At 43.8% G+C, this 25761-nt stretch overlaps 1 protein-coding gene across 4 annotated transcripts in view; it reads left to right on the plus strand.

Moving 5' to 3' along the window:
• ST6GAL2 (ST6 beta-galactoside alpha-2,6-sialyltransferase 2) overlaps positions 1 to 25761 on the plus strand; it is a 173423-nt gene that overhangs the window by 101850 nt on the left and 45812 nt on the right. The window contains exons 1-2 of one of the 4 annotated variants that reach the window (XM_029998890.1): positions 20262 to 20655; positions 21381 to 21446. The exons of 1 other annotated variant lie outside the window; for it this stretch is intronic. In XM_029998890.1, the coding sequence (XP_029854750.1) occupies positions 21414 to 21446 (33 nt within the window). In that variant the 5' untranslated portion in view covers positions 20262 to 20655; positions 21381 to 21413. Of the gene's footprint in view, positions 1 to 20031; positions 20174 to 20261; positions 20656 to 21380; positions 21447 to 25761 lie in introns of those variants that run through there. 2 more of the 4 variants (XM_029998894.1, XM_029998891.1) reach the window with 2 other exon arrangements.

Raw genomic sequence — 25761 nt, forward strand, 5'->3', positions numbered from 1 at the left:
TTGGGAATGGATAGGATGAATAAAGTGATAGGGAAACACATGTACCTTTTTTAAGAGGTAGGAACATGCCACTAGGAAGAGGGTGCTCCTGTATCACAGAGGTGCAATGAAGACTGCAAAGGCTCGCCCAGGCTCTCCCAACACACCTGCACCAGGAACCGAGCAGTTTGACTCAATGTGCTTCCTTCCTCGCCCTTCTCTCCCTGAGGCTTCAGCATCTGCCCTGATGTGTCATATTTCCTCCCTTTGCTACCTGAGAGAAGTCCCTTTGGCGTGTCTTCAGAGTAACAGGGACCCACTATCCTCGGGCTGATCCAGATGTGAGTGGCCATGAGACAAAACCCTTCAGACTTGCTGGTCATACACCAACAAGCTCCTTTACCCAAGCAGATTTCTGCTGCTGGGATTAATGCCAGTCCCAGCAGTTCATATTTCAGACAGGAACTATGTAGGAGGATGAATCCCATCCTGTCCAGCAGCTACTCAGACCCTTCTTTTTTTACCTCATGTGGTACTAAAGTAACCCTGATGAGCGGAAGGGCTATACTGGAAAGACAGCCGGTGCAGAAAGATGCAAAAATGGAAAGTGTCCTTTGTTGTGGTGACGGAATCCAAACTGCAATAAACAGAACTTGCATTATCATTTTAGGGTGTGTTATGAAATGACTAACTACAACTTCCTCCCTCAATATCAACAATTGCTGTTCAAGTTTGAGGATACAGGCTGGGGACGTTCAGATCTGCTGAAAAGGAGCTGGGGGTCCTAATGGGGAGCAAACCAAACATGAGCCAGGAGTCTGCCCTTGCAGCAAGCTGTATCCTGGGCTGCATCAGCAAGAGTACAGCCAACAGATCAAGGAAAGTGATTGTCCCACGGTACTTGGCACTTTTTAGGCCACAACTGGAACACTGTGCCCCAGTTTGGTCTCCCTAATTCCAGAGAAACATAGAAAAACTGGAGAGGATCCAGAGAGGTGTCATGAGGATGATGAGAGGACTGCAGAACCTGACATGAAGAAAAGTTGAAGAATTTAGGTTTGCTTGTCCTAGAGAAGGAAAGGCTCCAGGAGGATGTAGTCACAGTCTTCCAACACCTGAAATGCAGTTACAGAGAAGATGGACATGTGCCCTTCACAAGGATGCCCAGAGCTGCTTTAAGGGTAATTCTGCCTGGATATAAGAAAATAACATTTCACTGTGAGACAATGAAACACTGGACTAGGTTGTCCAGAGAAGTGGTGGAATCTCCCTCGCTGGAAATACTCACGACTTGGCCTGACAGGGCCCTGGGTAAGCTAATAAGCAGAGGCTTTCAGCACAAGGCTGGACTAGAGGTCCCTTCCAGACGAGACTTGGCAAGCTCACTTGACTTATATGGCAAACTTAGATGACTTCTCTCATACACAGATGATTCTTATTCTCTTCCATTGCAGAAGACAAGCATTTCCCTATGTTTCTTTCTATACAGTTCCCTTAATTAGTTTTCTTTTAAGGTTACCTGAGCAAAGACCTTTGAAATTTCATTTGTTCTTTTTTGAAGGATAGGTGAACTTTGCTTTCTAAGATCCAGAGGAATAGATCTCCAGTACGGGGTCTGGCCACATTCTTTTGAGTTCCCTGTAGCTGGTTTGTTTGCTCTGGCATGGAGACACATCTCCATATGCATTTGGCCATAAAAGAGGTTTTAACATAAAGAACACTTTTTCTATCCCAAATCAGGTTTAACAAAACGTTACTTCAACCATTTGTTTGAAATAATAACCCAAGCAAATTATCCAAAAGCATTCAGCTATAAGTTAATTGTAATGTTTGGTTTCAGCTTTGACACCTTGCTTTTATTACATTTCTCAAGCATGTCTTCACCTTTCTGCATAGGAAAGGGAAACTTAATTTTGAAGCAACAAATTTCAATAGGTGATTTCAGCTACTTCAGTGTGAATCAGGATATTTGGCAAAGCTGATCCTCTCCTGTGAACTTTTTAAGCATCAGACAATACCATTTTCCAATGCTGGACCAAGATACTTCTCTGGAATATTTCCAAGCCACTGAACTATGGACGCTAACTTAGCAGAGTAATCAGTAGAAAGTATACGTGAGAAAGATACAACAGTTGATTTTTTAAATGCTCCTATGGAGCCCTTGGGGGCCAGGAGCACTGCATCCCACATTTGAGCCTTTGCTTATAAAGGAAGACTGTGCCCTTTCAAAGAATAAAAGTGTGAGTGGTGAAAGAGGCAATCTCCATACTCTAAGTTGAACACTAATGAAGTTACCTAGCCTGAGAGGAAGAGAGTGGATGTTCCATCTTCCTCTGTCAAGCCAACATTTCTGTGGGCTTTTAAATTCCGTACTTAATGCTGATATGCATCTTTGTAAAAGTGATATTTTTCCTCCTGAGCCAAGCATATTTATCAATCCCATGACTTGCATTTTAAGCAGTTAGAGATTTGAATGCTTTAAAACAAACCAATGTGCTTTAGGGAGTTTTTGGATAAACAGGATTCAGGCTGGGCCCTTACTTATTAAGAAGTAGCTATATTAACTATGAAACCTCATTAATTTGAGTGGACTGGCATATTTATAAATAAGGTGGAATTTGGTCCATGTGCTATAATAACTTGTCATTTAGTTGTGATATTCATAAAGTTCCAAACAGATGCTGAAAGCAAATCCTGGTACAAAAGATTTATAGTCTCAAATTCTGCAGGCCCAAACATTTTCAGAGTCCTAAACATAGCTGCTTCAGCTGCTGTTCACCTTGTAGAAAAACTGAATTCAAACATAGCAGGTTAACTGTTGAAAAGAGAAGAAAAGAGGATGAAAGAAGAAAAGAGAAGGAGAAGGAGAAGGAGAAGGAGAAGGAGAAGGGGAAAAGAGAGAAGAGAAGAGAAGAGAAGAGAAGAGAAGAGAAGAGAAGAGAAGAGAAGAGAAGAGAAGAGAAGAGAAGAGAGAAAAAAGCCTAATGAAAATCTGGAATCTGAAGTAAACTCCTAATTTAGGAAAAAAAATGAATTAAACACAATTTCCATAGGCTTATAAGCACACATGCATCATGGGGATTAGTGAGAAACTTAATTGTCAGTGTACTGCCTTTGAGAGCTTTGCTAGATCCCGTATCTTGACTCTTCTGATTTTCTTCTAGCTGGTGTCCCTGCCTGAGTTTCTCATGCAGCTAATTCCTGGACTAAATCAAAAGAAGAAAGCTTAATTTTAATGCCCTAGAGTCTTTGCAAGTGACATTTGCACTGGAACAAACTTGGAACTATTTTAAGATGGAAGAAAAGCAATTAACTTTGTCAGCAATTTTTTCACTTGCATGTTTGGTATTATTTCAGCTGTGATTTTAAATGAGTTCTCTGCACCTCACTTTGCTTTCTACTTGATTTGCCAATGAAATCTGATCTCAGTGCTAGTCACATCACAAAGTCTTGCGGAGGAACTAACCTGAAGACAGATTTTACTCCTAGCTGAACCTACATAAGTCTGATGGAATGTGATACCCAGCCACTTTGCTACTCACTTGGTCAATAAACTGTAATCTCCCCTGAGGCTGCAGACAAGTTGAATGATTTTGAGAAAAACTAGTTGGTTTCAACATAATATCTGTGCGTTACAGCAAATCTGTGTGCTTTTGGGCTCAGCAGTTTGTCACACTTTAATCAGGTAGGCTTCATCCAGCAATAAACAGGGATACCATTTTACTGCTTGTGTAGCCTGTACCCCTGTATTCCCAAACAGGGCGATGGGCTCCTGCAGGACCAGCAAGTCTGTGCTGTGTGCACCGCGACCTGGAAGGCACCTTGTCTCCCACTGAGTGCTAATGAGGAGGAAATACAATTCCTCGCACATCCTAGACTTCAGAGCTTGTCTTCATCTCTGCTGCTGGCTGCCGGTGAGGAACATGGCTCTGCGTCACACCTTGGAGAAGCAGGGTGTCAGGACACAGCTAGGAGACTCAAATCATTACAGTCAAAGGTAATGAGACGTTTCTAGCTCGAGCCTCTGGCACAGCCCAGTAGAAGGGTACCTGTGGTAACGTCAGTTGTAGACATGAAAGGATGTCATGCCCAGAGAAAATCACAATGGTGTTAAAAGTACATTTTTTCCCAAGTTTTGTGTTTCCCATTTGCCTTCTGTTTTCAGGGTCTTGAAGTCATAGCAACCTCCCTCCTTTTAGAGGTTCTTCCTAGCCACAGAGGCTAAGACTGTCTTCTTTTTGTGAAGCTGAAAGTGAGGGGTGCTTGGAGAAAAGTGAAATTCCCCTGATGCAGCCGCCACACGTCATGCCTCCTTAGTGCAGCCCATGCCTCCCGCTCACATTGCCCCAGCAGTCCGATGCCACCAGTTATTTCCCGGCTGGCACATCTCTCCTGCCACAGCTCAAGGCTGACAGTCAGCAGCTGCCCTGGGGCTCTTCATTATCCCTGTGACCTTCTGCCTGCAGCAGCCCCTTCTCCCCTCTGATTTGTAAAGTCCAGATGTCCGCCTCCACACCGCAGCCCTCCAGCTGCTGCATCTCCTCCGCTGCTCATCCCCCCTCGGCCGGCAGGCTCAGAGCCTGATCCTGAACCCTCCTGCTTCCTCGGGTTGGGGTCTCCTTCCATTTGCTGAAATCTCTGGGCTGTCTCTCATGGAAGTGCTGAATTGAATCTGTGCCTTTCCCAGGAAGATCTTGGCCACATGCATGTCCTTTCCCAGATTTTCTTCTCAGAGAACGGCTGCTTGGGAGGGAGCTGATGGACTGATGGCCACAGATCCTGTTTCTTCGTAACCCTTACAGCCCAGGGCAGGAGGCACACAACTAAACCCTTTACCACCTGGCAGCTCTTTGGGTGCATTCATACTGAGTCTCAGTCCTGAGTTAGTAACAGTCCACGTGCGTTATTTCTCTTAGTTAAGTTTCTGTGAAGTGTGGCTGTCAGTTATATACATGTGAAGACATTGTAGTTCTCAACTGAAAAAAGAGGTTGTACGTTGAGGTCTGTACTCCATCCTGCTTCTGTAGGAAGCGTTTCCCTCATACCGGATGAACAGCTCGTTTATAATTAAACTGAGCACAGGGACAGCCCTTAGTTTGGTTTATTGTCTGCCATCTTCCTATTCAAGCAGCATCAAGGTGAGGGCAGGCAATGGCTCTATTTAAAAGGTGTTAAAGCATATCTTTATCAAGTTCAAGCATTGCAAACATGCCCTGGGGGAGGAAGGGGACATTTTAACTGAACAGACCCCCTCGAGTCAGAGGCACAGGAGGAGAGACATGCCCCTACGTGGACATCTTTTTGGTGAGGGACGTGCACTGCACCACAGCCTTGTTTAAGCATTTGATCTCACCTAAAAGAGCTGCCGAAGCATCCTGGCAGCTGCAGGGGTCAGAAAGAAAGTCCTGGAGCTGGGCTAGTCTGTAAGGTTTCCCTTTACTTCTGTGCATCTGTCTGGAAACACATCAACTCCACCATTGGGTTTTGGACCAGAAAAGTCAGGTCCATCTTTCCTTCTACCTTTACTTTTCTCTGGTGGTCAGAGTGATTTTAGGACAACCGGCAAACTACAGATGCCCCATTTCCCAATGAAACAATAAGCCATAAAACAAGCTTGCTGGAACATTCTTGCAATTCCCAGCACGCCCTTCAAGACTTGGGGAGTAACTGAGTGCTTCCATCCTAAACAGCAGGTACCACTTTGAATACTGGACATGCAGGACATGAGCCGAAAGGGATGTCCTCGAGGGACCGGTGTTAGCCAGAGCTTCCTGAGTGTGCTGCACAGTGATGGGGGGAGGTTCAGGCCTCCCGCAAGTTTGTAACAAGAGCCAAGAGGGAATATGATTTTCCAAGGCTATAAGAACACCACTTCAAAGCAAAGGCTAAATAACCGATGCTCCCATCTAGTGGTGAAACTGTACCCAATGGCTTAGACATGTCAGGCATCAACCGGAATGTCATTCCCAGGGGATATGGAGTTGGCTGGACCATGCTACAGGACAGTGCCACTCCTGGGAACTTCTGTAAGGCTTTGCAGTCTGTGACGGACACCCACACATATTCAAAAGCTCGGGAAAAAACAATAGTCTCAGTTAAAGCTACAGCATTAGTAATAGTAAATAAGAAAGATAACATCAGGATCGAGGGTTCTTTTAAGGCAGGGAAGTGTGGAATAGCATTCTCAAAATTTCTTCAGCAACTTTCAGTGAGATGTAGGTGCCCACATTACCTTGGCTTCGGTTCCTAAAGCATGAAGGCCCCTTTCAAAATGTTATCCTAGGTTAGTAATTAGCAACACATTATGATTTGTGTTGTTGTTATGTTGATTATCATGTAATTAATATGCTAATGTTCTAATACGCTGCTGAACTTATAATTACTGGCCAGAATAAAACCGCTTTTTTTTTGTTTCTTTTTTAGTTTACATCTGAAACCTTACAGTAAGAGGTGAACAATTACCATATGCTCAATTTGTGACATTATTGGGAGTCACCCCATGACACTATTGTAAATCACTTCATGAGGTCTGCTCAGTTCTTCCTAAGATGCTTATTTTCAATTGTTATGCTTGGAAGCTGAGCAGATCAGCAGGAAAATGGTGCTGTTCTTCTCACTGGATCTTTTTTTTAAAGGCACAGCTGCTGCCTACAAGATATACCCAGAAGCAAAATTCATTAATGATGCTGAGACAGTACTTGTCACAAGAATGAGCTGTACAATTGGGAAAGAACTTTAAAATATCATCTCTTGTAAGACTGTAATTGTCACTGCTCTGTTTTGACTTCACTGTCCTTTTTTACTATACCTATATATAATAATGCAAATAGCAAAATACTTCTAACACCAGTCTCATATATGCACTTTCCAACAACGCATTTCAGAGCACTTCACACTGCCATAATCCCAATTTTGCAGAGTCACAATTCCCAAATCTCAATCCAGTGCCACCTGTGATAGAGCCAAAAGACAGGACATTCCTTGAGAGGACAGAGTATTCTGGAGTCCATGCCTACTGTAGGTGAAGGACAGAAAGGCAGCATTTCTGACAAACAGTAGGACTTCAAGCAACAGACAAAGCTTGGCTTGCATTTCACTGGAGGTAGCAATTGAGAAGGACCTACAAATTTATTTGTTAACCTGAGTAGGAAGGAGAAGGAGCAACATGGATAGTGCTTGGCTAGATGTTAGCTGAATACCTAAACTGTTCTCTCCAAAAAGCTAATCCAGTATTGGCAAGCCATGAATTTAATGACTCAGTACAAGATCCAAAGTGAACCCACAGAATGGCTTATGACAGGTTTGTTAATGAAGGATTTGTGTTTATTGATAGGGATGCAATTAATCCAATATGAGGCAATCTTTGAGACAAATTCAACAAGAATTAATGCAGTTGACTGAAATTAAGCAAAAAGCACTGCTAAAACTATCGGGACGATGCAAGTGCTGCTAAAATCCACTTCCAGTCAAAACATACCTGGCAGTGTATGCATCTTATGTGGAGGTTATACACTTGTAAGTGAAGGAAGAGTCTGTGGCAAATGAATGAGAACCCATAAACCCAGTGGGTGACTGTCATGAGAAGTTATACTGCCAGAGCAAAAGAAAAATCACTCTGCAAAATGAGAGCAATGCAAAAGAATGCATCGGTAGCAAAGAAACTAGAGATGCTGCCTTAGTGAAGAAGAAAGTTAAGGAAAGTAAAGATTGCATCAGAACTCATGCCACCTTGTCAGTACGGGGCTAGGTGTCGCTGGTAGAGATTATTCCTAGGATGAAGTGCCACTGCAAAGCCCAAGCAGAATTCCAGTGCACCAGTCAAAATAATGCTTGCAAAAGTCCATAAGCAGTCACAGCTCTCAAACCTTGCAAAGATGTCAGCCAGAGATGTTTTTGATAAAGGACAGAACTGCTGATCATCACGTTAAGCACACTGCATGCACAAACGCATACGGACCCAACATTCAGGTTGTACAAAACTGCCATTCCTAAAACTAAAAACCTGAGAACTTCAGGCTGCCAGGATACAACATGATGCAAATCTGCATCATGCGCCAGAGAGATAAGAAAGGAAGAGTGCATCATCAGAGTAAAATATTTTCATCCTGTTTTTTTCAGTTTAGGGTAACCCTAAGAAATTGGCAGCAAGATGTGCTACTGTTGTTGGATGTTCAACTTAAAAAGATATTAGGGATGGCAATTTATCTTGCCAAGTTTTTACCTTACCTTTCAGAAGTCTTGGTAACACTAAGTTCTGTTGAAGATTGGGTTTCAGTGGGATGCTGGCAGGAATCCACCTTCATCGAAATGAAGTAACTAATAAAAATTCAGATGGATGCATCCAAGCAATGACTTGTGGCTCTGTTACTGCAGGTAGGGCAGTGAGTGGTTTATGTATGCAGCTCTTCCACCTTTACAGTAATAACCTATGCACAGATTGAAAAAGAGATGTATGCAATTGTGTTCGGCTGTGAGGGTTTCCATCAATATGTGTGTGGGAGAAGTGATTGTGGAATCTCATCATACGTTACCCATGCTGGCTGTATTGCAAAACCATCTGAAAAACCCAATCTATAAATATTTTTATTCCTATTTGAATAATGTGGCTTGTCATTAAACACCAGGGCTCTAAAATACATACTCTAAGCAAATTTTAATTTTATATTAATTTAATATATCTTATTACTATTTTACCACTGTTAGGAAAGGGGAGGATGTAAAGGATCCAGAGGGGGTGCTACAATAGCCATATTTTGATTCATTTCGGCACAAAATTGGTATTGCTGGTGACAGAGAATCATCAGTAAATAAAGTGACCTTGAAACCACCAATTGTGTGAGGCATTAAAAAGAGGGAAGACATGACAAAAATGACAGAGCATTTGACTGTTTATTTCCACCTCCCCTGCATTCCTCTGTCAAAGGATGAAGAACAGAAAAGCATAGCATCTGTGCTAAGGAAATGTCTATGAGCATTAATTAATCATAATGCTAGTCCTCTGTGTGCTGGATGTGGTGTCACTCTCTCACAAACACTTTACTCGTTCCACTATCATCAACTCAATTATTTGAGATGCTTCTCGGCAGGTGTATATGACGTGTTCTTTCAAAAGCTTCTTTGTGATGAAATATTCTCAATGGCTTAATGCATATTCCCTTATGCCACAGACTGTTAAAAGCCCAGTCACATCCCCAGTTCAAAAACCCCTCGGTAACATTCAAGCTGCCAATATAGCAAGAACCAGCCACAATGACAAGAAAATTTGTGATTTATCTACCGAAGCCAAACAAACGACTCAAAAGCATACCACAGCCTGTGTGGGTTGAAGTCTATCCTTGCCTCATCCTCCGGCTTTAGCGTGAAGAGCGCAAGGTCGGGGTGGGAGCACTTGGAAAAGAGCCGAGCAGTGTCACTTGGAGCCTCCTCTCTAGCCAGCGTGGCTGTGGGACAGAGCACACACTCGGCACGGGTCGGTAGGCTCTGAGACAGCACCACCGGCTTGTAGCAGCCTGCTGAGTAACAGCAACCACTAAGATCAATAGGAGGACATCGCACCATTTTATCCTGCGTGCCAGAAAAAACTATGCTCTAAGGGTCTCCCACGGTTCAGGTGAGACCTTTAGCTCTTGAAGAGATTTCCCTGTGCCTTTGTCCTCCTGCAGCCAAACGTAAGTCTTAAAGCAAGGGCTCAGCAGACACCAAAACCAAATCACAAATAACCGTATATATGTCAATCCACAACTGCTGGTATTGCACCTCCATCCTTGGTACCTGGATGCACGTGTTTTCTTTGCAAAAATAAAAATTGTCCCCATACCAGAGTAAAAAAAAGAAAAAAAGATGCCTCCATTAGTGTTGGCACATTGGGCGTATGTTATGTGTTCAGACAGCAGGTTTTACGGCTGACTTCCACAAAGGCGGGTGACAGTGCACGGCACTGGGAGATGAAGCCCCCTTCATTTTTTTCACACTCATACCTCCTTAAAATCCTACCTTTCCCCATCCACTGCTAGAGACCAATCTGCTCCCATCGTACAAAATTATGAGAAAACTGTAAATGAGAAACCTGGCTACAGATATTCAGGAAGCCCCCTGCCAAAGGTTGCTCTATTTATCCACAGTGCAATGTATATGCTTTACAGATGTGGAATATAATTAATGGGGAATATTACCTGTCTCCATTTTTAAAGCTGTTGTTTCAAGATGATGTCACATACAGACAATACTCCCTGGCTAAATTATACTCCCACGGCAGCAGGGAGGGAAGAAATTTAGGGCTATTTGCTACACAAGTCCAGGTCCCATTGCTTCATTTTGCAATAGAAATGACATACAAGTAGGCTAGCTTGTGCTCAGACCCTTGTCTTATTTGCAGTTCTTTTGTACTCTTATTTTCATATATTATGGGGCAGCCAGACCAAAAACATGTTGTTGTTATAGCCACGTACAATCTGTTCTTTCTGCTTTGTGAATGTTTACTTTATAAGGCTGTTTGTCAGAGAGACAGAGGACAAATAGAGGAAGCCCAGTTTATATCCCTAAAACTAAATTCAGACCTGATAGAGACACACAAAAGTGGTGCCACAGTTCTTCCAGTTAGGTGTTTCATCCTGCCTCTGAATTTGATCCTGCCTCCATAGGAAATAATAACAAATTTCCATTGATCCCAGGGTTAGAGAGCAGAGCTTGACTTTAAAACATCAGCTAAACAGCTCTCTGGTTAGTGGTGACATTTCTGACTCTCAAACCCTTCATTAGGACAGTATGCTGTAAGACACTTTGCTTTTCAAAGAGTTTGCTGGCTCGTTTCACACTTAACAAACTTGCTGTGCAATCATGAAGTTCCAGCTGCTAAGGGAACTAGCCCATGGATGATATACATCCCCACCAATTCCCGTCAGGAAGTGTAGATGCTCCATTAAAATGCAGGTATATTTACAACTACTCCCATCCTGTTTGACACTCACTAGGCTTCTCTGTATTCCAACAGGATTTATGTGCTTCTACATTATTTAAATTTCAGTGTGCTCCTGCATCATCTCTGGTGCCAGGTACTTGGGCACATTTCCTTGGTCTTACAAATGCACCTTGATCTTACACAGGTGCATGACTTCATTGATACCAGGATCTCCCATAGTCCCAGAACTTAGAGTCACCCTTTTCCCAAACTCTCCCTGCTGTAGTTCTACTTTGTGTTTATGACCTTCTTCCTCTGGGACCAGGTGACAGTTGGAACAAGAGGGCATTGCTGGAGTTGAGGAAAACAGTCACTCTTTGCTTCAGCAAATACAAAAAATATATAGATCTAAATGGAATAGGACTATAAACTCAAACTCACGTTCACCATACTCTTTCCTTATCATTCTGAAGCTTTCTTTATCTTTAGATCAAAGCCTTGCCTTGCCTTGCCTTGCCTTCCCTTCTAGACAGTCTTTCAGCTCTCACTTCCAGAATTTTTTCCTCTTTCTCCAAATGGCTGGTGAATGATCCCAACCTTAGCAACACTTCCCACTGACTTGACCTGTTCAGACTTTGGTAACAGACTCAAATAATTGTCCAGTTATTTAAGGTATAGCAGCCAGTTATTAGCCCAAGAGGATTTCCATGTAATGGAGAAACACAGATGTTCAGCAGTTCCCCCTTATTAGGTGTGTGTCATTGCTCCTTTAGTCTTCCTCTGGTGGGCAGATGAGCCAAAAGTTCCAAGGGCTGCAATTTGATATAGATAAGTATTCATGAACCCTGACAAGAAACAGAATAAACTTTATATGGAGGCCCCAAATTGATAGCATTGTTTGTTGCAAATTTCCCAGATGTTATGATTCAAATGTTTTCGTGATGTGGGGAAAAACAGCACTTTCCCTGCAGTCAGAGGAACTCAAGTCTTTCCAATTATGGTCACACGCTCAGTCTTATTAGCACAAAATTTAATTTGCGTTAATCAGACTGAGGTGGGTAGAGCGCGAAATTAACTTGACTTTCATTTTGCATTGTACAGTAAACTGACTTGGTGAAATCACTGTAGAAATCTGAGCTGTGAATGATGGATGAGATGAAAAAAAACGGAGAATAAACAGTGTTGTGTAATCGTCACTGTACTAAAAGGGACACAATATTCAATTCAGTTGTTTGGAGAAATGCTTTACTTCCCTGGCAAATCAAAGGGCACGTTGCCCTCAGCTGCACCCATATTTTGCCACTGAAGCTGAGAGCAGAGTTTGGACCCAAATATTTGTCTTTAGCATCCCCTCTATTCTGAGAGCTTTGTATGCTTGGTGGATCTTGCCAACAATTTTTCAAACTGTTATTTTTGCCAGAAAATTACAATTTAATGAAAATAGAAACACATTAGTTTCAGTGAAATTTCCATTCGCAGTTCAAGACTCTTGTTCAAAATCCAAAGGGAAAGAGAAGCATTTACTAGCGGCAAGCCAGAAGCCACGGGGTGTCCAACTGGGATATGGGTTTCAAGTGTCTGCTCCTAGTGAGGAAGAGTAAGAACATACACCTGAAATCTTCTACATCTCAGAGAAGTACGCCGATGGCTGACTCTTCTGGAAGAGTGTTTTCCCTTGAACTTATTCAAAAGGCTTCTGTTTCACTTCAATGAAGAACAAAGTCTTGACATTTTCCTTTTCTTTTCTTCTCTTTTTTTCAAACCAGAACTCTATTTTCCAGCCAAGGCTAACATTAATTCCCTTTTCCCAACTCTCTGCCACCTTTCCGGTGTGGCTAAAATAAATGTTTGGGAGATGGAAGCTGCCCTATACACTGGAACCATAACTGCCTCCACCTGAGCCATTTCCTTATAAACAACAGGAAAAATAAAACAATGCTTCTCAAACATTGGCCTCCAACTTTTTCAATAAGATTTTAACACTTTTTCCCACCCCTTGCCATAAACAGAGAGATTTCTGTCTTGGGGCAAACTGCAAATTTGAGAAGGATACTGGCACAGCAAGAAAGCTGCAGAAAAGTTTGGAAGATAAAAGGGGCAGGTTCAGAGGGCAGGGAGGGGGGAAGAGAGAGAAAAGCATCCATTTCCTTCAACAAGAGCACAGAAAACTGAGAAACAGTAAAGTTCACTTCTGCGCAGGAAGACCTGGGTGAGACAGGGACTGGGGCAACTTCAGGTGGGGCAACAGAATCGGGAAAAGGGACATGTGCTTACAGCTGTGGTGACAGGTACCCAAATGCCACCTACCTCCTGATGACAGGACAATCCTGCTCCCCTTTATACCCTCTGCTATATACAGGAGCAGAATGTTCCCTGCACAAAATGGTCTTAATTATTTTTTTCAGGGAAAGAGTAAATTTTATCACCAAGTGGGAAACACTGCTTACTGTTTACTATCTTTAAACTGTGAAATGTGCTGGAAAATAAAGACTTTAATTAAAGTTGTCTTTTCAATGCCTATTCCTTGCAGAAAAGTGACACCATTTCAAAACACAGCTTTTCTTGTATGCCTCTATTTACTTTCCCATTTTTCATATAATAGCTTCTATTTAACCAATTTCAGCAACATATTTAACTTCTTTGCAGATGTAACTGCAACACATTCAAGAGCCTTGCAAAGTAGAATAAAGTTGTACAGTATCTTCTGTGTCTCCAAAAAGGTGGGGAACACAAAAGCAACCAGCCTAAAAGTTGTTTTCCCAGATTAACGTCAGAAGTCCTGCCTTTATTATTTAAACAAACCGGGTAATGTTTGCACTGTAAAGTTCTGATCTGAAAATACCAAAGCAAGATAGGAACAGGTTTTGCCAACTCTTCCTATTAACAGTGGAGGGTAAAAATTGCTGACTCGCTTTGTGACAGTAATTGGCTAAACCCCCTGTACTTTAATTGTGTTTTTAGTTGTCTTAAAGAAATGTATTTGCATATTCAAAATATGATACATAGCCTGTATGTATGCAAATAGCCATTAAACCACAGCACTGTTCATATTTCTTTATTTGTCTTAAAGCATTTGCAAAGTACACATGATGAGAACGGCTTTGCTACACTGATCCATCTGCACTCCCCTGCAGCGGAGATCGAGTCATGGGGGGTTTTTTAGGCGATGTACAGCAGAAAGCAAGGCAGCATTTCCCAGTCCAGCTACAAAGTTTCATGAAACAATGTACTAGCAATAACTAGTGCTGGAGCAATGAATAACCAGCAACCAAGCCACTCCTGGGAAAGCTCCCTTGCATTTTAAATCAACAAGAAAACAATGACCCATTTTTAACGTATAAAGTAATTCCTGTCAGAAAAGTAACTTTCATCGCTGGTTCCTAACCAGGTGAAACCAGTGTACGTGACTTCTGCAAAGCCACAGTCCCACTTCAGGCTATGAATCCTGCCTTCGATTGCGCCCGATTCGAGAGACACTTCTCTGCCTGCGGGAACGTTGCCCATTGCCCTTGAGCAGCAAGCGCCCGTGTTTAGTGTCCAGACGACACTAGGAGGGATGCTTGGAGTGGGAGCGGGCACTGAGGATGAATTTTTGAGAGCTTTTCAATCAAATGGTATAGGAGCACTTTTTCTGGACCTTTCAGTTACATACGATAAACCCTTAATGGATGAAGGTGGAGGCTGGCCGGGGTGATCAGGACAGCCTGAAGGATCTTCTAGATCCCTTCAGGTTCAGGGGCCCTAAATCAAACCTCCGCAGTGGTCAGCAGGAGGTCAGAGAAGGGGAAGCAAAACAGAAGAGATCTCTCCTCGTCCATGCAGGCGCACGACTTGCTGCGACCCTGCGTGCTGCCTGGCCTGAAATGATTAATTCTGGCCTTGCATGCTGCCCTGGCCCCTCTCTGCACAGGTCGGGCTGCCTCTGAGCGGGTATGAGCTGCAGCGGGCAGGCTGGGCAGAAAGGGCTCTCTGCCTGCAAGGGTTTCAGGGAGTGAATATGTATTTGCCTCCCGCTGATAATGCCATCCCGGCAAATAGGCATTTCTTCTTTGGAAAAAAAGTACCCCACTGTACATTGAGAAAACTGTCGCTCCAAAACTAATTTTTTTCTCCATTCTCCTGTCTTGATGATTCAGCAGATGCAGCACATTTTTTTTTTTTTGAAAACCCTCTACATAAAAACATGTTTATTTCAGTTAACCTTTTTAACCAAAGAGCCAGCCCACTGCAGCTCATCAATAATGCCTCCATAAATCACAGCCGCCCAGAGTGCAGGCAGAGATTAATTCTAAGTAATTTTGTGTATAAAATTTGCTCCAAAACTCATCTATCTCTAGACGTTTATTTACGTATACAAAATATCCAGGTTTTGAATTCCAGTGAAGTTTTGCACTGACTGATTTTTAATAAAAATTGCCTAAAGGCTGCAAATTACCTTAGCATCCTCAACTTCCATTGAAAGGAAGTTGACAAGGAGTCCAGGCACATAGCACCCAATGAGTGCTGCTAATGGTAATAAATAATGGGGGGGGGGGGGGGGGGAATGGACAGAAACTTCCAGAGCTTCAGCAGAAAAGTAGATGAGAGCATCATTGGAGTTCATCAAAGCAACCAGCCTTTAGGAACGTTTTACTGCCCATGTCCTTAGGATGCTACAGTCTTTTGCTTGTGAAGGCTTTGCAATCTCGTTAACGTGAAGGACAGAGATTTACAACGTTTTTGACTTTAATTGTGTGACTGCCTATAATGTTTGTGCAGTGCTATGAAAACACTGGCTGGAGGACATTAACTGAGGTCGGTGGGACTGAGCACCGGAGGAGACAGAAGGGAGCTCCCTGCCCTGCTCACGTTGAAGTCCCCACCCTGTTACTCATTTGTTTTACAGATGCAGCTGAAGTTCACCTTTTTCAAAGCTTGGGGATGACTTCTGCAGTAATAAGGCAATTGGCAGAAAAATCCAAGCTGAAGATAGCTTGGGCACCTTTGTCTTTTCATTTCAGCTCTTTACTGTTTCTTAGGAATCTGGCTCTTGATGAGAAGCTCCCAGGTGGGACGTGACTCAGCCTGAGTGGCTTTGCATGTGCAAGGGAGTAAACGGACAGGTGACCCTGCTCTGGTTGAAAGTCCATGCTGTGGACAGGGAAGTCCGTGCTTCCTTCCTAAGGCAAGTAGGAGGGAGAGGAAAGCAAAGAATAGGCTGTGACTGCTTACCAGCGTCCACATCTGAGCCAGCACTGAAGGATAAGAATTATTAATACAGGTCAAGTCAGCAGTAAGTTAGCAGTTTTCCTCAAGGGGAGAGGAAACTAGAAAGAAATTGTTTTGAGTACCAGGGCTGCTTTAGAGATGGTGCAGCTTATACTTGGTGGCAGGCTCCAAATTCCCTCCCATTCCATCTCCTACTGTGTCCTTGCTGAGACACAACGAACACTAGCGTGCAACTGGGCTGGCTCTTCAGACACACCTGCAACAGGATAACACATTTCTTCCAGAGATGATCTATGCCACGCTGGCAAACACCCTCCCCTTCTTTTTTTCCCTGTCTGTTCTGTGCAAACAAAAGGAGTTCCTCAAAAAACATTGTACACGCACCAGTACCCCTCAGCCAGGATGCGACAAGCCCTGCAAGCCCAGCCAAACCCGAAACTAAACCACCTCACCACTGAGTCAGGGAGGATTTCATCAGGATGTTTCTGAAGGACAAATAAACAGCTTGCTTTGGAGAGGAGGCAATTCTACCAATCACCTGCCACGAGATGATATGAGAAAAAAGAAACCAGGCCACTCTCTCTCCTAAGGGAGAGCTGTTAATTGAGCTCTGTAGGCTCCCATCCTAAATCCACATCCGCATCTGAACTGCAACACCAAAATGCATCTGAGGCGCGCAGAAGCCAACAACAGTATCTGCAGCTTATTAAAAACCTGCTTGATGATCAGAAACAAAAGGCAGGTCAGCACTAACGAGAAACATGGCGTGTGACGACTGTAGGTCCCTCTGGGTGCAGCAGGACGGGAATGCCCGGCCGGAGGAGCCTTACCCAGAGGCAGTGCTGCCGAAGAGCTGGGAGATAGGGAACAGGCTGAAGCCTGCTCCTTCCTTCCCTGCCCCAAACAGGGATGGCGCGCACCCCACGGTGGTTGAGGGTTTGCAGAAAGAGAGCAGTAATCCACCTAAGGCATCCCCTCCAGGACTAATGGCAGAGAACGATCTTGGGGGAATTGTGAGAAGTGGGAGATACGCGACCTGCAGGTAGCCAGGGGTTACTCACTCACGTAACCTTAAGGGCACCTCTTTTGTTAGAAACCAGAAAAGTTCTGAAATAAAACTGCAATCACTTGGGTGAAACTCAGCTTTGGTAAAGTCAATGGAAAAATTCTCTTTTACATCAGTGGAGCCGTATGAGCCAAGGATATATTTTGAAAAGGTTGAATGAGTTTGTGCCCGGGGTTTAAGGATCTTTGTGTACTGTACCCTGCCAGTTTAAATGATGACTACAAAGATCTGTTATATAACTTTTTCCAGGAGAGGTGAAAGCTTTCTCTGTGTCACAGTTTTTAATATACTGTGACTCTTGCTCATAGTAAATTAGGTTATTTATCCCCTTTATTTATATGCACTGCTCTAACACTGTAACAAAACAAAGTGATAGATGCGCCTATACCAGTCGTCAAACTCAATAACAAAGCAACAGCAACTGTGTAACTTTACCCTATTGTTAGCAATTTATATAAAAGACAAATTCTTCAAGCTGTGAATGCGTGAAAGTAAATTCTTTACTGTTCTGGACTTGCCAGCAATTACTTTGTCCTCTGATCTCAAACCCTTCCCCGGGCTCCTCCGACAGCATGGGGGCCTGATGCTGATCCCGCAGACCTTATCCCAATTCACTTTCCTGGTTTCCAGGGAAGCTTTTCATTATTACACCACTGAAATTGAAGACAGAATCAGGCTAATGGTCAGAAGTACAGGAGGCAGAGGTCTTCCATTTTGGAGTTCAGAGTCTAAGCCAAAAGCAGAATGTCAAAGGCAGACACAAACCTTATTGGATTGCAGACTAACTCCACCTGCCTTCTGCAGATAAATTTTACATTTAGATGTGTAGGGACGACTCCCACTGCAGTCAATAAAAATTGTGCTCAACCAGCATTATTTGTCACCAATCCAACTGCCCATTCTGGAAGTCTTTTGCTGAAAGACAGTGAAGACTTCAGGCGACAAGCTCTCCTGATATTGTGTTTAAACTATCTCAGGTTCCCATGTAGAGTATCTTAGTGCTACCGGCTTCCCTGTAATATTCACTTAATTTATGCTATTCATTTACATTCTACTCCAAATTGAAATTCTATTTCACTGGTATATTAAAAATGAGCCTACTAAAGAACAGCACATTTTAAAATAGTAACAGATGGAGAAGTCTGTAGAGTTCTACAAATTTAGAGTCCTACTTTGAAATTAATTAAATAAATTAAAAAATTGAGTAAGCACTGTCTACCTTTCACTCTGCTTCTTAAAACATGTGCTTATGGTTTATTGTATGAGCCAGCACATCATTTTATACACAGATGCAGCAAGCCTGGGCAAAAAAATTAATGGGAAAATATGCATACCTTAATTGCTAATTATGCTTATAAATTTAGATTTTTGAATGAATGCTATACGGGACTATCCCTCAAGCAGCAGTGTGCCCACAGAACCAATCTGTGGATGTATCTATATCGCAGTCCCTTTCAATAGCATTTTGGTTGCCTTTATCACATGTATGTAAGACAACGCATTTGTATCACATCAGATCACATTGATAAATGAGGATTTTTATATTTTTGAAGAAATTAGTTCTAGGTTTGAAATTTGTTTTCACAATGTCCTAGGCCGAGGGGAAAAAAAATGTTATTTTTGTTCATGAATTGCAAAGCAATTATTGCAGAGCAACTTATTTAAATGGAATAAGTAAGTGGATGAACTTCCCTGGGGTTTGCAATCATTATTTGCTTTTGGCAGGGAGTGTTATTTCAACAATCATATTTTTTTAAACCGTCAACCTATTCTTGATTGTGTTTTGTCTTCCACATCCTTGTGATGTCACCTCTTAACTTAGCAAACCGCACCTTTTTTACTTCAGTACTAATTGTTTTGATTTCCACGCTCGTTTCGTGGCTTTGAAGGCATGCCTTTTGCAGGCACGGTGCTCCGATCACCTTACACCTTATAAACACAGAGAAGCACAAAGAAGCGAAGGTCTCGGATGCATTTACACAGCCGCTTAACTTGGGGCATAGATTCAGCACAATAAAGGTTATCTATCATTGCACTGATCACTTGTACGCGCAGACTTACTTAGACTATTTGCAAAGTAAACTGCCATTCAGTCCGAACAAAGACAGTAAAACACGCTTTAAGGTATTTTTAGCTCTTCAGCAAGCTGAGAAAGGAGAGCAACGACCGCACCGCAAACATTTCGCTCTCTGTGCCGCTGGATAGGCGCTGGCAGCACGACAGGGGCGATCGGTATTTACCGTCGCTCCTTCAGCATCTATTTGATCTCTCCTTCCCTTTGTGCTCGCCGATCTAACAGCCCTGTACCGCATTGTTTTTCCACCCGCTTTACGAGCGAGATAATGTGTTTCTTCTCAGGAGACCTTTAAGCTTAAAATATTTCCTTAATTAACGGAGCCTAATCTTAAAGAGCCAAAGCCGGCTGCGGCGTTTCCACGCCGCGTGGGTGCAGGAATCCCACTCTCCCCCCCCACTCCGCGGGGCTCACGGGGGAGGGCCGAGTGAAGGACAGTCCTTTCAACTTTCCTGACCGGCCACAGGCCGAGGAGACCCTCCCTTGCCCGGCCGGGCTCCCGGTGCCAGAGCTCGGTGGTACCGGAGACGACCCCCCCCCCCCCCCCCCCCGGAGGTGCTTCCCGTCCTCGGCAGCTGCCGCCCCCCCCCCCCCGCTTTGAACTTCTCCAGCACAGACCTCCGAAGGTGCAGCCCCCCCCCCATCCGTCCCCCTGTCCCCGGCCGGCGCGGGGGAAGATCCCCGTCTCCCCCCCCAAAAAGACGCAGCGCTGCTTGCCGCCTCCCTCCCTCCCTCCCTCCGCAGCTCCCGCCCCTCCCGCCGGGGCCTCCCCGCCCTCCTCTCCCCTTCCCCGAACAATGAGCCGGGACAGCGCTACACGGCCCCCGGGGGCAGCCCTCGGCATGGCCGCTCCGCCACAGAACCCCCCGACCCCGGTTCCCTCCGCCCGGCAGCCAGCGCAGCTTCCCGCCCTCACCGCCGCCCCTCAACGCCCGGCTCCGCCCGTGAGGTAACGGGGGGGGGGGGGTGTGTATGGGGGGGGGGGGGGCGTCCCCTCATCCCGGGAGGGGGCTGCTCGGCCGTGTGGCGGCAACCGTTGAGGGGGGGGGTGTGTGTGTGAGGGGATGTCTGTGTGTGAGGGGAGTATGTGTGTGTGAGGGGGAGTGTGTGAGGCGGGGGGGGCCGCGCCGCTGCGAGCCGCCCGCTGCCCGGTGTCACCTCCCGGCTGTGGTACCGCTGCGATCCGGCGGGAGCCGGGGGTGCCGCCCGCTTTCCCGCCTCCTCCTCCTCCTCCTCCTCCTTCCTCCTCCTCCTCCTCCTCCTCTTCTCCGGCTCGGATCCGTCGTCTGCCCGCGCTTTGTGCGTGAGGCGGCCACCACCATGCGGGGGGAGAGGCACCGCGTGGGAAGCGGCCAGGCGGAGAAACCCACGCCGGCCCGGTTGCTGCACCTCGGGGGGCAGGCAGCCCGGTGAGCCCTGAGCACCCCGGAGGTATGTGGGGGCACCCCCGGGTGGAAAGCACTTTCATATATATATTTTTTTTTTTTGGGGGGGGGGGGGTGAGGGTGTGGGTTTCTTACTGTGCAGCGTTTGGTGGAAGGCAAATCCTATACGTGAAGCCATATGGATTCTCAGTGGCATATAGCTTAGTGGCTTCTTGGCTTCACAGTTTTCAGGCGTGCAGGGTGTGTTTTTAGTAGGGTTCGCCTGCTCGAGAGGGCTTGAATAGATATGTTTAGAGAAGCAGTGCTTTCCAGGAATTTAAATGAGACCCTTTTTTTGTGGTTGCTTTTCAAGGCTATTCTATTAGTTCTATATTTGCTTTTGCAGATTGCGCTTATAAAGAGTTAGGCGGTCGTATTAGCATATAGAAATCGATATTCTCAAAGAAAAAAAAAAAAGGTGTCTGCAAATTTACCTCTAATAAGCAGTGTAGATGACTTTTGTGGTCTGTTTATGTATTTTATCAGGAACATTATCTCTAATACTAACTACCGTTTGTAGTTTATTCTGTCATGGTAATGTGTTTCCGTTGGTACTAGAAAGAATTTTGATTAGGTTACTCGTTCAAGTAATTTAGTTGATAACTGTTGGAGTAAGATTTAGTCATCTCATTTCTTCGTGCGGAGAGAAATGTTAAGTGGTAGGCAGGAGGCAGCAGCAAACCTCAAGGTTAAGGTTTTTGCTCGTTTTTCAACCTGATTTTCCTTTTTCAGTCTCGTAAACTTTCTGAACTTTAACCCTTTGCGATGAAACTTTCCAGGAGTGGCGTCTGCATCCAGGTAATTTTAATACATATATATGTATAGATCTTTTCTTGTTTGGAAAACTCATGCAAAAGTAATTCAGCTGGTTTTGATAGTGTGGGGCTTTTGGATATGGGGAAAGAATGACTGCATTTTTTCCATTTAAAGATTAAGCTCTTGCAGGTTGTTTTTTTAAACAGGTTTTTGGGTTACTATTTTAAATTCAAAGTATAGTTTAGAGGTGTTTTTCCTTCATAGGCGCTTTCCGACTAAAGTACTGTTTGACTAGAAATCCTGCGGGGGTTACCTACTGGTTTTCTGTGTGTCTTGCTAAGACCAAAAGCTGCACTGTTGGGAAAAGATGTGCTATTTGTTGCTGGATGAGAAGCTGTGATAAAGGGTCTGGAGGTGAGGTCCTGCCTGTGTATTCAAACCCAGGGATATTCGGCACTGATTCTGCAGCTGACAACAAAGGAGCGTCTTGGCAGACACCTCTGCTGAAGCAGGCAGAGCTCCACTTGCTGTTTGCTGGGAAAGTGCTGGATTTGACATCTTGTAAGTGAAGACTTTGAACTATTTGTAGGCAGAAGTCTTCTGTGAAGGAGTTTAGGACCTCCACAACTCGTGATGTGGTAGTCAGAGAAGTCTTTTTCTTCTGCGGTTCATCTGGGCAGAGGACAGGATTTCCCAGCATTGTCCACCCTGCGCAGTCAGAGTTGGAGGATGTATATGAAACGTTAGAGGTTTGTTGCGAAGTTGCAGACCTCTCCATCTGTGTTTTGTGATGTGTTTTCTGCTGAGGAAAGGAAAAGAAAGGCTAAACAATAGGGAAAGTGTTATAAAAACTTTATAAAATGAGCTTAAAGGGATGTTAGGATTGCATATGTAAACGTCCCAGTGGAAGGACATTATGGATAATGTTATATGTTCACCTTATCTCTGTCCTTCTTTGAAATCTGCAGAATGATTGTTATATACCCTCTTAGATTAAACATAGAGTTGCGCATAAATAAAACCTGGGGATACCATTTCCTGATTTAAAATTAAGAAAGTAAAATAGAAAATAATTGTAATCCTACAGAATCTGGGGTTTTTTTCTGTTTCAGATAAGTGAAATGAGATAAAACAGCATCCTGTTGGTAGCATCCTAATGATTACATTGTGAATTGATGCTGTGTGTGTTAGTTACTGCGTATACTAGTGGAGCATGCTGGATTTTACATAAGTTGTTGGAATGCTACTGGTCCATCAGAAATTGTATGCAAATTTCTCTGCAGTAATTTTCAGATTGTGTTTTGGGAACTTCTCTGTATTTGCTAAGCGATTGGCTGGCAGTCTACAGAGGAGTAATTGGGCATATGGTGTTGGCTCCTTTTGCATGTGTTTAGCTACTGATGGCATTAAAAGAAGCCAAAATATATTAAATACCTCTCTAATATTAATTATCTTGATAAGAAATTCCTGCAAATACTATTAAAATTGCAGCTGTATACCAATGCTGTGTGATTGGTGCGAAGGCAAATCCAGGGAATAGGGTCAGCAGGAAATCTGTTGATCTGCGAAGGTCTGTTGAGATGCTGTTGCTGCTACAAAAAAACTGGGCACCCCTGTGACGCCGTAACTTTGGAACAAAGGCATAGGGACTTGATTCAAGGATTGGAATATCTGGCTTTGCTGCTACTTTTGTAGTGCAGAAATCATTTTTGTCGAGTAAGACTGTTGGCTTCCTCAGAGTGAAGGTTTACAACCCTCGAATAGCTCTTCCTGGCACTATGCAGTATCCCTTTCACGCGTTTGAAGTGTGTTAGAAAGGCTGGCTAGTAACATTGGTACTAATGAAGGAAAAAGAAAGAAATTGACAACATCAGATACTTTTCTTTAAATTATTCCCCTTGTTGTTAGTTATTACCAAGCATTAGACTGCTACACTTGAATATAATTAATGTAGTAAATGGTTTATTAGGCACCATCTGAACTTTTGTCTTGTTTAATTATAGAAGCTTAGTGCAGTGGTCTGTGTACAATATTCAGCCCAAATAATTACTTTCAGACTTTTATCTGACCATGGTTATTTTTGGAGCAGCTGCATGCATGGCTTTTCCCTGAACTTTGCACTTTTTAGGCTCTCATTTGCAGTCGTGCCACTACGTTTCCAGTTTGCATAACTAGAAGCAGTTGCGTTGTGATTTTGCTGGTAGTAATTCAGAGCAATTGTTCTGCGTGCCATCCTATGGTAATGTGTTTTGATCTTCCTTAAAACTCTATCATTCATACTGAGGTACCCGCCAAACCATGACACAAGTGGGTAAGTTGCAATTATTTTTTTCTGAAAGTTTTTAAATGATTACTGAAGTTAATAGTATTTCTTCCAGTGACATTGTATGTCTTGAAAAAGATTTTAAGAAGGTAAAAGTAGTGGCATGGGATGAAATCTGTGCCACAAAGAATTTACAATAAAGGGTTCAGATACAGCAAACCCTTCTTTGTGTGCTTAATCACGTACATTAATTCCATAATAAATGCCACCTTCCTCCTGTAGAAGTCATGGTGTCATACTTAGGGTGCAAGATCCTATGAAAAGCTGACTGCAACTACCATATTATACCTGAGAATGATGTAAAAGACCTGGTATTTGTTATTGGTTTTATGAACATTTTGTATTTTAGATCCAGTCTTTTTTAACAGTGCAACTATAGAAAACTGATTTTCTTGATCAGTAACACTTCTGGGAAAAGCGATTTTGTAAAGAAGTTCAGATTTATTTTTATTTGGTCTGAAAATTTTACATAGACTAGAAAAAAAGTGCTTCAGTAGTTGGCCTTGAGGGCAAACGATGCCAGAATCATTGTATTTCTTGTAGGCGTTTTTCTGAGCTCGGGTTTTTCCAGAAGGATAAATGCTTGAAGGGTTAAATGTCAGGGAGCTGTTGCCAGTGTTCTTGATGAGGGTCCTTGACCTTGGGAACTTGCTCCTGACAGATGCTCTGACAGAGCCTGTTGGTCTACAGGACTTCAAAGCCCCCTTCGACACCGGTCACTTTGGAGAGACCAAATCTTCCACGTTGCTGAAGATGGCCGGAGGTTGGGTGGGAGCTGGGGAAGTGGAGCAGAGCTGGGCTCTGAGATGTGGTGGTCTGGGTTGCTGTTACGTTTCGTTGGAGACGTGACCCTACGGCTGGTTGTGTTTGCCATCACATTGTGCTTTCTGGAAGGTGGCACTTCAGAAATCTAAATGTAAATGAAAAGTAAATGTTATTCATTGCATAGCTCTGCAATTGTCATCGGAGTAGGATTCACCGCAGGTTTTGTACAATCCACTGTTTATTGTATTAAATTGTATAAATACTATCCGAGATTAGGGTGTTTTATATCTAGAGTTGTGAAACGACTGCGAGTGCTCTCTGGGGACGGAATGCAAAATCATGTGAACCAAATGGCTGTTAACTGTGGAAAGGAAGGTTTCTTCTTCCCTTGTGATACGTATCTGTCTGGGCGGAAGATATGTAGCCCACCAGATGTGGAGGACTTAGTGAGATGGGGTGATTTGTTCTGCAACTTTGTGAATCCATTATGTCATTGATGGAGCCAAAGGTCTGGAGGATGTCAAAATTTGATGAGGGATCTTTATAGGATCCTCAGCTTAAAGTAGCTCTGCAATGCCAAGTTCTGTATTTAATTTTGGTAGTGGATTTGCCTTTCAGTCCATCACTGGAAGGACTGCTTTTGGGCTGGTCACTGTCATGTCTGTCCCTCAGCAAAGGCCCTCATCCTGTCTCTACTGCCCATGGTGTTCTGTTTGAGGGACAGGGACCTAAGTACATACCTTCTGGGTATAAAAATGTGGCGATGTGCTCTACAGTCATGGTCCAAAATGCCCTCAGTCTTTGCATAACCGAGTAGTGCAGAATTTGACATTCTTTTCTGAGGCTGATTCCTAGATAAGAAGATGCTAGGTCAAAGTGCCGTTTCAACACAATGCATTGCAAATCTGAAAAATGTTGTAGATATTTTATAATTCACCACACAGACCAGGAGGTGTTTGGCTCTGGACTGGTAACGGGGTATTGGGCCGTTCACCCTTATACTGTGGCGGGGAACGGAGGTCACTAACAAATGAAAGCTGTTACCATCTGATGGCTGTTTAGTCACCTGTGAAATGTGCTTTCTAATAGACGGGCTTCCACATCATAGGAGCAGCCACTGCAATTAGATGAGCAGAGCCAGCCCCCTTGTCGAAAGACTCGTTAGAGTGGCTAACAAGCACATCACGCCTCATCTTAGCCTCAAACCGATCCTGCCAGTTAAGTGTTTCCAAACACAGCATAGGGACCCTTGATTGCTCATCATGCTCT

The sequence above is a fragment of the Aquila chrysaetos genome, chromosome 23, assembly GCF_900496995.4.
Source record: "Aquila chrysaetos chrysaetos chromosome 23, bAquChr1.4, whole genome shotgun sequence".
NCBI lineage: Eukaryota > Metazoa > Chordata > Aves > Accipitriformes > Accipitridae > Aquila > Aquila chrysaetos.